The sequence below is a fragment of the Schistocerca nitens genome, chromosome 5 (genome assembly GCF_023898315.1).
Source record: "Schistocerca nitens isolate TAMUIC-IGC-003100 chromosome 5, iqSchNite1.1, whole genome shotgun sequence".
Lineage (NCBI taxonomy): Eukaryota > Metazoa > Arthropoda > Insecta > Orthoptera > Acrididae > Schistocerca > Schistocerca nitens.
In genome coordinates this window covers 871,646,877-871,660,040 of record NC_064618.1, presented here as the reverse complement: position 1 = coordinate 871,660,040, position 13,164 = coordinate 871,646,877, and the positions used below count along the sequence as shown (strand labels likewise).

Here is a 13,164-nt window from a genome sequence, read left to right as displayed (position 1 = left end):
ACGTTAATGACGCTGTCGATGAGTACAGTCACCGGCAGTAAAGTAATAACTCCCTGCAGCCTGTTAAAACTTAACGCATATGTTACTTGATACTTAGCGTCCGTCAACTTGCCAGCTGCAGCAGTCAGTAAGGTCTCTTGCTATTGACAACACGTTCCCATATTTTCTGGTTACTTGCTTCTACCCTCAGCACTGCTGCAACTTAGAAACGACCGCATGTTCCGTCTGGACCCTTATTAGATTTACTCACTTACTATCGCGGTTCGGGCTATTGTGTCATTGTCAAGTAACAGATCAATATTGTGTGGGGCAGCAGATGTTCATTATTGTTAAGAAGACATTGTTCTCGTATCTATCACATTTATATATTTCATTTGATGAATTTGAGGAAACAGGTTTCGTAGTCGTCTGTACGAAAGGCTACAATGATTCCTATCGATTTCATACAAACACTGCACTCTTCCTCACTGTGCGGGCACCAGGTGTGTTGTTTGGCCCGATGACTATGTCCTCTGAACAGCAGTGAGTGTGTGTTGACGTACTTCATAATCGACATTTATTTGAGATTAGCATAATAGCCGAAATGACGATCATAAATAAGAAAATTCAACAGCAGTCTGAGCTGTAAATAATAACAATAATAATAATAACTATTATTACTATTAATCTTTCATCATTTTCGCGGAGTATGATAAAACAGTCAGAAGGGGTACATATTAACACTCTAACAAATTTTCGGACATATTATGTGCAGATAACAATTAAAATCTTATTTTGTAATTCAAATCCCATCATTTGCATTGTGAAACATGCATGAAAACGCGCGCGCACGCACACGCACACGCACGCACGCACACACACACACACACACACACACACACACACAGAGAGAGAGAGAGAGAGAGAGAGAGAGAGAGAGAGAGAGGGAGAGAGAGAGAGAGATAGGCAGGCAGGTAGAGGGAGGGAGGGAGAGAGAGAGAGAGAGACTATTCCACTCCCAGACATTAAGTTGACTCACGTAATTATTATCGTTGTTGGCACTCCTGACTTCGACACCTTTCTACGTGCTAGACTGCTAGCAACAATGAAAACAGACCAGCTGCAGCTAAAACATTGTTTAATGAACCAAAACTACTAGAAATTATCATCTTTTTCAACTCTTTTTCAAACGTACCTAATGCTTTTACATTCTTTAGTTCAGAAGGGAATGCGTTGAAGATTATTTAATGGTCGTAAGCATACTTTCTTGATATAGGTACTATGTAGTTTTCTGTAAAAATCATTTGTACTTCTAATCTCATAATTGTTAACCTATCTTACTGATGCTGAATCTCCCTTGTGTGATTTATGGCAGCACACAGCTTAGCATTTATATAGCATTTATATTTCCCTCAAAATGTACCTGCATGATCCACTATCTATAACCCATTTCATTATTCTCGTGGTTTATTTTTGAGTTTTAAGTGCTGTTTGGCATACTTTGCATTTCACACTATGCACATTTGTGCAGCAATCAGAAATTACTGTTTCAGTGCTACAGCAGTCCCCACTCAACAGTTTGTTGAGTAGTTCAGTTTTTTTCTTTTTACTTTATTAAATGATTGTATTATGAACGTGCTATAAACTCCTTGTAAGATGTCTGTTCAGTGGCACAGCCCCCAATTCTAGAACTGTATTGCTTATCGGTTTTGTTCCTACATCTGTAAAGCTCATCTATAACATTTTCCCTAACCACCGCGCAAACATCTTTTTGCTTCTTCTCTTGGCAGAGAGCTTCTGCTGTCTCACTGATTCACTGTGGCCATCAGTGAGCATACTAGTGTGACGTGCAAAATGGTGCTGGCTCTGCTACTGACGTGTGGTGTGGTAACCTATTTACAGACTAACAGATGGCCTAACACAAAGCCTTGAGATACTCCGTAACTAACTGTCCTGTATCCTGAAAAGTAATTTTTGTTTCGATGACATATTTCCACCTGATACGACCGTTAAACCCGCTGTTCAGAACAGGTGAACATGTGATTAGGATTGTGGGAAGGTCCAAATAAGGTTGGGGTCATTTTCACCTTAAAATTGTAATTTATTGTAATTTAATAACATTTTTAAACCAAAACTGAACACAGCCGGACCTTTATATATATATAGCGAGGCTGAGAGCCTCAGGGTAAGGGCGAATGGACAAAGATAAACAAGATACAATACGAACAGCTGAAAGCTCACAATAAAATTTTGAAGATTTTATAATAAATTGCGATAACCTTTCAAAGGCAGAAGGCCGCAATGTCTAGTTTATTTTATTTCATTATTTAGAATAAGGATTTAAGTGGCTGAAGGCCCACAATTGATTTTCCTAAATCCCAAAATTCATAAAATCCAATAAAAAAAACAAGAATTTTTAAGGCATTGGCTGTTATAGATTATAAATAGACAATTAAACACCGGTGAGAAGGACAATAAAGACAACGGCACTCAGAAGCCTCCAGGGAGGTCGGTGTGCCCTCGTTCACTTAGGTGAGACAGGTGGTGAGCCCAACAACACTTGATCCGTCCGAACCCAACCAGGGGACAGCCACAGACGATTATCCACAATGAAATATGTATTAAGCTGTCAAAACTACACAAAATGTTTGACAGCGACAACAGGTGAGGAAATGACGGCGCCTGAAATTACGTTTGTGGCCAGGGCAGGTAACCGGAACACTAACGGCGACAAGGCAGAAAATTCCGCTGGTGCACTTGAATAGTAGTCAACCAATATAGTTAATTGCACCACATGGCGGCTGAAATTTAGTATTAGTAACACTCGGTGTTGCTCACAGGAAAAATTACCCAACAGCGAACCACCCAAACGAACCCCAGCAACATGAATGGACGTGGCTTGGGTAGTTGAAACCACTATTCAACTTTGACGTCCTGGGTCGGTGAACCACGAAGCTCGCAGCGATCGGACGGCTCCACACACGCTCCAACACTGCGCAGGGACTGCCAGCAGACCCAGCCGACGGCACCGCGTGGAGATCTTGCCTGGTCCGCAGCAACCGACCGACTCCTCTCAGAACGCCGACAACATAGTCACTAAGCATGCACGAACACAAATCGGGAGTCGAAGCACACACACACAGCTGACTCATGAACGATCGCCGAGCCAAAACGCATCGTCCGGTAGGTCGACCGGCCAACGATCCACCAAGTCCGTGGCCTCGCTCCAGTGATGCGTCGTGGCAATGGTCGGGCGAGCCATGTCGACGCATATCTCACTGCTGCTCGAACGACTGCACCAGTGCCGCACTGCAACTCCCCGACTGGCAGGTCCGGACTGCACTCCAGACGCGTTCCAGCTGACTGGCAGACCCAAACTCGCGACCCGAACTGCAACCCGAACTGTCTTACGACAGGCAACGACCGGTAAGTAATAGCAGTCGAGCAAAGATACTACGAGAGGGAATATATCGATATGCGCTGCTAACGCCGCTCACGGTCAGGCAAAGCAGCAACTGAGTGACAGTAGTAATCTAAATGAACGTAGTGACGTGGAAGCCAGTTGCAAGTACCTCCATGCATAAAGTATTTGTGTAGTTCGCTAGTGTTGTAGTCTGTAAAAGGCCGCTTCCGGTTGTCCGAAACTTATAGCTGCATGTGAAAAATGCAGATAACGAGTAGCTTTAATCAGAATCTGGCGTGTGCTGACTGTGCGGGCAGAGGGCGTGCTGCGGTACTCGGCACCTGCGGGCGGCGGGGGCGGTCCCGGCGCGGAGGCGGCGTCGGTGTCGGCGTCGGCGGCGGCGGCGCTACAGGACGGCAGCTACGACGGCCGGCGGGAGGCGGCGACCTGGCGCGGCGGCCTCGGCCAGCTGGTGGACGGCGTTCTGGGGGGCTGCGGGGGCGGCGGGGGCGGCGCGCTGCGCTCGGACCGCGCCGCCGAGGCCGGCGTCTGGTTCTCCGGTGAGTCGCAGCGCACGCCTGCCGTGTCCCTCTGTACAAGGCACACCAGTCTGTCTCTTCTTTGCCTGTTTCTTGGTGCTCATTCTCGAAAACTGGACTCCATGTGGGAGGCGTTAGCAAGTTTACAGGTGACACACGTTTTCTCTCTACAACATCACTACATACTGGCCATTTGCATAACAGGATCTTTTGAAAACTTAACATAAATCAAAATTTGTGTCATGTAATCCATCCACATGCTTATTAATCTACACACTGAGAATTATCAAGCAACAATTCAATTTATTTCATTACCTGGTAACCCCATTTATTCACAAGGGAGAGGGTCTAATATTTTTGTGGTTGCATACTTTGCTCGTTGTGCTACATTAATGAACGCGAGCACATTTTCATTATTATTTTGTCATTTTCCTCATGGCGAACTTCGTAAGAGAGTAACGTACTGTGCGGCCGTTGCTAGTGCTCCTAACTTTCGAAACATTTGCCTAAATGAAGTTCCACGATAAACATAGGATACTATCTTCACAGTACACTTATGAGCAATAACTACTACCCGCCTTCATATCAGATTGCCTCAAAAAATTGTTCCACATGATCTCAATCAATGACAGTATGTAAAATAAGTTAATTTTATAATGCATTTATCATTAGAATCATGAATTACGCGTTCAAAAAATGTTGCTGAGCTCATGCATTCATCTGCCGGGTGATAAAAAAGTCAGTATAAATTTGAAAACTGAATAAATGACGGAATAATGTAGATAGAGAGGTACAAATTAACACACATGCTTGGAATGACATAGGGTTTTATTAGAACAAAAAAATACAAAAGTTCAAAAAATGTCCGACAGATGGCGCTTTACCTAATCAGAACAGCAATAATTAGCATAATAAAGTAAGACAAAGCAAAGATGATGTTCTTTACAGGAAATGCTCAATATGTCCACCATCATTCCTCAACAATAGCTGTAGTCGAGGAATAATTTTGTGAACAGCACTGTAAAGCATGTCCGGAGTTATGGTGAGGCATTGGCGTCGGATGTTGTCTTTGAGCATCCCTAGAGATGTCGGTCGATCACGATACACTTGCGACTTCAGGTAACCCCAGACCCAATAATCGCACGTACTGACGTCTGGGGACCTGGGAGGCCAAGCATGACGAAAGTGGCGGCTGAGCACACGATCATCACCAAACTACGCGCGCAAGAGATCTTTCACGCGCCATCTGCCGGACTTTTGTGAACTTTGCTTTTTTTTCTAATAAAACCCCATGTCATTCCAAGCATGTGTGTCAATTTTTACCTTTCTATCTACATTATTCCGTTGTTTATTAAGTTTTCAAATTTATACTGACTTTTTGATCACCCTGTATAAGGGTTTTCCCATTCAAGTTCTGATCGACAGCATCACTCACAAATTTTTAACAATCGGTTTTATATAATTCCTTTCCCATATGGTGTATTACTATTGATGCCTTGTACATAATTTAATGAAATGTGTTTTTCTGAGTGATAGGCCATTTACTGAGAACCAACAACGACACTTGTATCAAGTACACGAGTGGTAGCAGAACTGTGCGCTGAGGAACAACAATAGCAGTTATCTTTCTTTGCCACTCGGAATCACATTCGTTATGAGGGCTGCGTGACGTGTGGAACATCACACACTGCTTCCTGTCAGCTTTATGTAAATTGAACCACTCACTAATTGTACTTGAAACGTCATACCTCCAAGCTATTAGAACCAGAAACTATCTTCTCACTAGGTCCTGCACATGGAAGTATCTAAACGGCCGCCAAAGTTACTCTTATTCGGATAACATAACAATATTCTCCTACATAAATTTAATTTTTATGAGATTGATGGTGTACTAAACCGGTGGATAATGTCGTATCTAAGCACAAAAATGCAGAAAGCTGTACTTAGTAATTCAATCAATGTAATCGGTCGACATTATTCTGACTGAGGAGAAACCACGTTCCGGGTTCCCCAAGGCTCAATCTTAGGTCCACTATTGTCCTTGATATGTGCAAATTATCTTCTACCTACGAGTAATATACAACAAACAGAATTGGTTCTTTTTGCAGGTGACTCTAGTATGGTCTGTCATCTGTACTGAGGGATGGCCGCCCACCCCCACTTCGTCTGGACGTGATTTCACCTTGGTTTCGTCATGTGCTCAAGACACTCACGACAGCACTCCTCGAACACCCGAAAACTCGTGCAGTTCCGAAATGCTCGTGCCGAGCCACCGGACAATCACAATCTGCCCTCGGTCGCAGTCAGATGAATGGCGCGTCTTCACCATTCTCCACACGGACAGCACGCTCACTGGTAATACATGCACCGTGCGTGTGTCTGACCAGCAGTCATTCCTCTCCAGATGACGCTGTATCGCCTGGACGGGTTTATATTGATAGAAGGTCGGTGGTTATAATCTTGTGGCTGAGTAGTGTATCTCTCTGGCTACTGCGGAGTATATATCTTGCAAAGCTCATGGCATTCTTCACAGTCGGTAACGGGAAATGCTGGGGGTTGAAGTACTTTGCTCGGAGGGTTACACGACGCGATGTCACGGACCTTCCATCCCACAGTAGGGAGAGTTAAACAGAAAACGCTAGCAGTCAATTGGTGATGCATTCTCTAACAGATTGGCGTGATGGCGCGGCATGCAGTTAACTCCACGTGGTGCTTTTTATTGGTAATCGACATTAAAACATTTAAAATTCTGTGATCCATATTAATACATTTCAGTTGTACACGAGCTGTAACGAACTCATTTACAGTAATTTAGTCTTGATTTATTTATTTCCAATTCACGTCACATCACACCGGGTGTGCTCTCTCTTGGATTCGTTTCGTTAAAGCGCCAATTCCGGGCGATGCACTACGCCAAGTTACCAAAGTCTGATGTGAAGCAATGCTCTTACTGAACTGTGTGTTCTGTTATCTCAGTTCTTGGAACCTGTTGCAGTTACGCTGCTAAGAATTACGTAAGCATGTGGAAATCCTCGAGGTGTTTGTTATGTATAGATTTGTCGTGCAAACGCTGTATATTAAGAGCTGTGCCTAACCTCATACTTTTCCTTTGCATAACATTTGTTTGATCTAAATAAAGTCACTGATCATGTGTGTCTATGTTCGCGTATTTGGAAGCGTTTTTTAATTTTTTTTTTATTTTATCACTATTCCGGAACATATAATTGAAAAGGCAATGCTAACTGTTCATGTGACCATAGCCACAAAACCCTTCTTTGCAAGCTTGCAGCACTGATACACCCACTGATTGGTAACTTTTCTTTCTTTGCCACTAAGTATGTGATTCTTTTGCAAGCGTATTTCAGTCAACAGACAACTGTATTTCAGAATGGAAAAAATGGTTGAAATGGCTCTGACAAGGGAACCTCCCCATCGCACCCCCCTCAGATTTAGTTATAAGTTGGCAGAGTGGACAGGCCTTGAAAAACTGAACACAGATCAATCGAGAAAACAGGAAGAAGATGTGTGGAACTATGAAAAAAATAAGCAAAATATACAAACTGAGTAGTCCATGTGCAATATATACAACATCAACGAAAGCTTAAGCTCAGGAGCGCCGTGGTCCTGTGGTTAGCGTGAACAACTGCGGAACGAGAGGTCCTTGGTTGAAGTCCTCCCTCAGGCGAAAATTTTACTTTATTTATTTTCGCAAAGTTATGATCTGTCAGTTCGTTCACTGACGTCTCTGTTCACTGTAATAAGTTTAGTGTCTGTGTTGTGGGACCGCACAGCAAAACCGTGCGATTAGTAGACGAAAGTACGTTCCTCTCCAATGGGAACCGGAAACATTTGATCGCAAGGTCATAGGTCAACCGATTCCTCCACAGGAAAACACGTCTGATATATTCTATACGACGCTGGTGACGACATGTGCGTCACATGACAGGAATATGTTGTCGACCCACCTAACTTGTACACTTGGCGAATGGGTAAAAAGATTCTTCTACCTTGCCCGATTTAGGTTTTCTTGTGGATGTGATAATAACTCCCAAAAAAAGTGATGAAAACATAAGAGTTTGTCACATAAACTGCAACAAATGAATGCAACAGTTTCACAGTCACACAGTTTTCCCTGTGCTCTGTCAAAACATATGTTTTTAACGTTTTCCAATTTTTTCCGTGTGTAGACCGTCAAATCCTGCATATGTCCAAGCAAATCTGAACATGTCCTGGAATTTTCGAGAGCGAAGTTGATTGTGTGAGTGCCTGAACTTTGATAATTGACACACGTCAATTGCTAGAAAATAAAAAAAATAAAATTTTTACTCGAGGGAAGACTTGAACCGAGGTCCTCTCGTACCGCAGTCGCTTACGCTAACCACGAGACCACGGCGCTCCTCAGATAACATTGTCCTTCATGTGGCTTATGTTACACATCGACTATTCAATTTCTATATTTTGCTTATTTTTTTCATAGTTCAACAAAACTTCTTCCTGTTTTCTCGATTGATTTGTGTTCAGTTTTTCAAGGCCTATCCACTGTGCCAACTTATAACTAAATCTGAGGGGGGTGCGATGGGGAGGTTCCCTTGTGAGCACTATGGGACTTAACTTCTGAGTTCATCAGTCCCCGAGAACTTAGAACTACTTAAACCTAACTAACCTAAGAACATCACACACATCCACGGCCGAGGCATGATTCGAACCTGCGACCGTAGCGGTCGCGCGATCCCAGACTGTAGCGCCTAGAACCGCTCGGCCACCCCGGACGGCTTTCAGAATGGAGAGACAGCCATTGCAGATCTCATCTAAACTGATAAGCCAGTTAGCCGATTTGATTACAATACTGACGTACTTGTCTTAGTTACAAGTAATATGATGGTCACCCTTTGTCATGATGGTGTGCTTGGGATAATGAAGAAGATCTGAGCAAAATAACAGTTTATTTGATGGCGAGGGACGGGGAGCAAGTAGAAGCAGAACAGGTACACTACCTGGTAGCGCACAGGGCAACGACGCGGTCACTTTTCTGACAGTTGCTGTCGGTGCATAACGTTCAATTTTACTTTGCTCCAGGTGGATGCAGGCGTCGTAAACACGTTCCTGTAAGCACAAATTGCCAGCCGTGATAGTCAATAGTTTTACTCCCAATAACGGTGGCGGAAACATCTGTCGAAAACCCGAGAGTTTTGTTCGAAATGACGCGACTTCAAAAGCGAGAAGATTTTACTCATACAGACTGGGTATTTATAATGGAGACTGGTGGCACATTTTCCTACGACATGCGGGATTAACTGGCACTGTTGTGGTTTCAGACTGGCGGTGGGTGGGCTGGAGCAACGCCAGCCTGGGCGGCCAGCCGCTGGAGCTGGAATTCGAACTGGAGACGCCGAGGGAGTTGGCGGCCACCCACCTTCATGTGCTGCACGCGCCGCAGCTGGGCGTCCAGGTGAGCCTCCCCTCCCTCCCTCCCTCCTTCCCTCCCCCCCTCCACCCTTCCCCCCTCCCCCCTGTTCCCTCACCCCTCGACCACCCTTTAGCCATGTGGCCTCTGGTGAGCCTGTTAAACTGAGCTAACACTGATCACAGAAGCTGACAACGACAGGAGAAGCGGTGAGCTGACCGCATGCCCCTCCAAGTCTGCATCCAGTGACACCTATCGACTAAGGACTACATGGCAGTCGGTTGACATAGTCCGGCCTTTGCAAGAACCCTCCATTTCAACTAAGCCTCCAGAAATGTCTCAGTGTAGCCGGTGAGTTTACAACTGCACTCGGGCTTGTACACAATCTTTTATCATGATTCGTCTGCAAAAAGGGTTCGGTTGTGCACAGTTGCATTCGCGCCCTATATTGAGTAAATAGCCAGCCTAAGTACAGCAGTGAATGAATTCAAGTATTTGTCTGAATCACGATCGTTCACAAATGATTTACACCGACAACAGTTTAGAATGAAAACGTTTTTATTTTACAAAATCACATCCACAAAACAGACTGATGGCCACGTGATACTATGTCGGCGGTTCTTAGCCGCACCGACATTACCACACCAACGGACCACTATCAAAAGACCACGACCTTTGTCCCCTATCCTCTGTCCTATGTCTGGTCACGTGACACTACATTAGTCAAATATATTATTTCTAAACATGGCCGTCATGAATTTACAATGTTACATATTAAACTACGTAAAACTAAGTACCTTATGTTATTTTGTAGACTATCAGATTATTTACATATTTAAGGGCACTCCACTTCTTGGCAGTTTCACCTCTCTTCTTTTGTTTAATTACGTCTTTGCCTGAAAGGTATGGCGTACGAAGTACTCATTTTGCTCTACATAGATCGAAAACTGAACGGTACCTTCGCAATAAAAGAAAATAACTTATTATGCAGAGGTTCTCAAACATCCTTACAACTTAATTTTTATATAAAACACGTTCTTTAATGTCCAAAATATTGTCCGTGCTACTATTCTTTAAATTTGAGTTTTGAACTATTTTGAAGAGCTCTTATGCTTATGGAGTACTCCTATTTCAGTGATCAGATACCCAGCAAATCCAATGTTTAGCAAGACAAGCGCATCTTACATTATTAACATATGTACCAAATTATGCACTGAGACACAGGCAATTATGTAACTAAGTAATTCAATGTGAAACTGTTATATGCCTCCTCTCTTTATCAAGAAGGTGACTCCATAAATAAATTGACTTGTGTTTGCTACACCACAACTGTTCTTCCACAGTAAACACTACCACATTTAGCAAATTAGTTATATTATTACAGTATCCCTTGTAACCTCACAGGTCCGTAGATGGTGCTATAAGGGGTGTGCAGTATAACTGGCCACGGTTTCCCACCCGAGTTTTGCAGTAAGTCAGTCAGTACGTCGCTGGACTGACTTAGTGAGCTGCCCCTTGGGAATTCTTCCTACCTCTTGTGTGCAGATCCTCTCATAGTTTTACGTCCCCTGCAGAGCCATAGCAACGCCATCGGATTCTGAAAGTGCAATACTACTACGTTTTACATATTGAAGGGGAAGAAGTTTTCTGTGCAAATAATTTTTGCGCAGTGTGCACATCATTGTGCATTTATTTAGGAAACACAGTAAAATGAACTTGTTCACACTGATTATAACTTAACTATTAACGGTACGAGAGCATGGGGTACTGCACGACTAGATTGAAAGCGTGCTACCAGCGACTGCCGACTATGGCGCACCGTCTGCAACTTGAGTGTACGATCGATATAGTTCGTATAAAAACAATGGCTCTGAGCACTATGGGACTTAACATCTGCGGTCATCAGTCTCCTAGAACTTAGAACTACTTAAACCTAACTAACCTAAGGACATCATACACATCCATGCCCGAGGCAGGATTCGAACCTGCGACCGTAGCAGCAGCGCAGTTCCGGACTGAAGCGCCTAGAACCGCTCGGCCACCGTGGCCGGCAGTTCGTATAAGATCGTACATCTTCGGCTATGCCAAAGTTATTCATTTATTTGTTAATATGTACGTTTTCTGGCATTGTAAAATTACTTAAAAGTAGTATTTATGACCCGCAGAGTTGTCCTAATGTCTGAGTGGCAAAAGGCAACTTTTTTTAGCAAATATTTATTAACAACAATTACATGATGCGCACCAGAATAAGTGTACATTCCCTACGTATGTCTTTGCTGAAATCACGAGATATTTCTGCTTCGGCACCTTATTCCACTGGCTCTCAAAGCGCTAGATGGCCAACCGCCTCTGCTAGCCAGCATGAGTAACTACCGCTCACTCCTTAGTCCCTATGTGCAGCAAAGCTGATACATTCACTTCACGTATGTGAAAGAGCAAAACTGGAAATAAAGTAAAATGCGCTCTTATCTGGAAATAAGGCGTACGTTACACCTTCGGAGGCCGGTTCAGATTGAGCATACTTTCTCTTTAATTTGGTCTGGATCGCAATTTATTTTGAACTGTTCAGTTTTTCAATGTACTTCCGGCTTAGTAATCTTCTGAAATCAGACTGAAGAACGAATTTATCGCGAAGACGGTAAGAACATTCTTGGTGAGATACAGCGTGGGCAAAATAAAACTGGGCAGGAAAGTAATCCATGCAGACTGACGTCGGCAACACAACTTACGTCTTCAACACCTGGGGCATTTCGCGCAAGTTGGTTTGTCTGCGTTTACGTGCATGAAAGGCTGTCTGGGCCCAGTCTGTATAAATACACTCCTGGAAATGGAAAAAAGAACACATTGACACCGGTGTGTCAGACCCACCATACTTGCTCCGGACACTGCGAGAGGGCTGTACAAGCAATGATCACACGCACGGCACAGCGGACACACCAGGAACCGCGGTGTTGGCCGTCGAATGGCGCTAGCTGCGCAGCATTTGTGCACCGCCGCCGTCAGTGTCAGCCAGTTTGCCGTGGCATACTGAGCTCCATCGCAGTCTTTAACACTGGTAGCATGCCGTGACAGCGTGGACCTGAACCGTATGTGCAGTTGACGGTCTTTGAGCGAGGGCGTATAGGGGGCATGCGGGAGGCCGGGTGGACGTACCGCCGAATTGCTCAACACGTGGGGCGTGAGGTCTCCACAGTACATCGATGTTGTCGCCAGTGGTCGGCGGAAGGTGCACGTGCCCGTCGACCTGGGACCGGACCACAGCGACGCACGGATGCACGCCAAGACCGTAGGATCCTACGCAGTGCCGTAGGGGACCGCACCGCCACTTCCCAGCAAATTAGGGACACTGTTGCTCCTGGGGTATCGGCGAGGACCATTCGCAACCGTCTCCATGAAGCTGGGCTACGGTCCCGCACACCGTTAGGCCATCTTCCGCTCACGCCCCAACATCGTGCAGCCCGCCTCCAGTGGTGTCGCGACAGGCGTGAATGGAGGGACGAATGGAGACGTGTCGTCTTCAGCGATGAGAGTCGCTTCTGCCTTGGTGCCAATGATGGTCGTATGCGTGTTTGGCGCCGTGCAGGTGAGCGCCGCAATCAGGACTGCATACGACCGAGGCACACAGGGCCAACACCCGGCATCATGGTGTGGGGAGCGATCTCCTACACTGGCCGTACACCACTGGTGATCGTCGAGGGGACACTGAATAGTGCACGGTACATCCAAACCGTCATCGAACCCATCGTTCTACCATTCCTAGACCTGCAAGGGAACTTGCTGTTCCAACAGGACAATGCACGTCCGCATGTATCCCGTGCCACCCAACGTGCTCTAGAAGG

The 13,164-nt window shown here is 44.9% G+C and overlaps 1 protein-coding gene across 1 annotated transcript in view; it reads left to right on the top strand.

Annotated features, from left to right (window-relative positions):
- Positions 1-13,164, top strand: part of LOC126260784 (ALK tyrosine kinase receptor-like) — a 514,129-nt gene that overhangs the window by 196,407 nt on the left and 304,558 nt on the right. Inside the window, exon 4 of the mRNA XM_049958121.1 lies at positions 9,237-9,370. Within this exon, the coding sequence (XP_049814078.1) occupies positions 9,237-9,370 (134 nt within the window). The remainder of the gene's footprint in view (positions 1-9,236; positions 9,371-13,164) is intronic.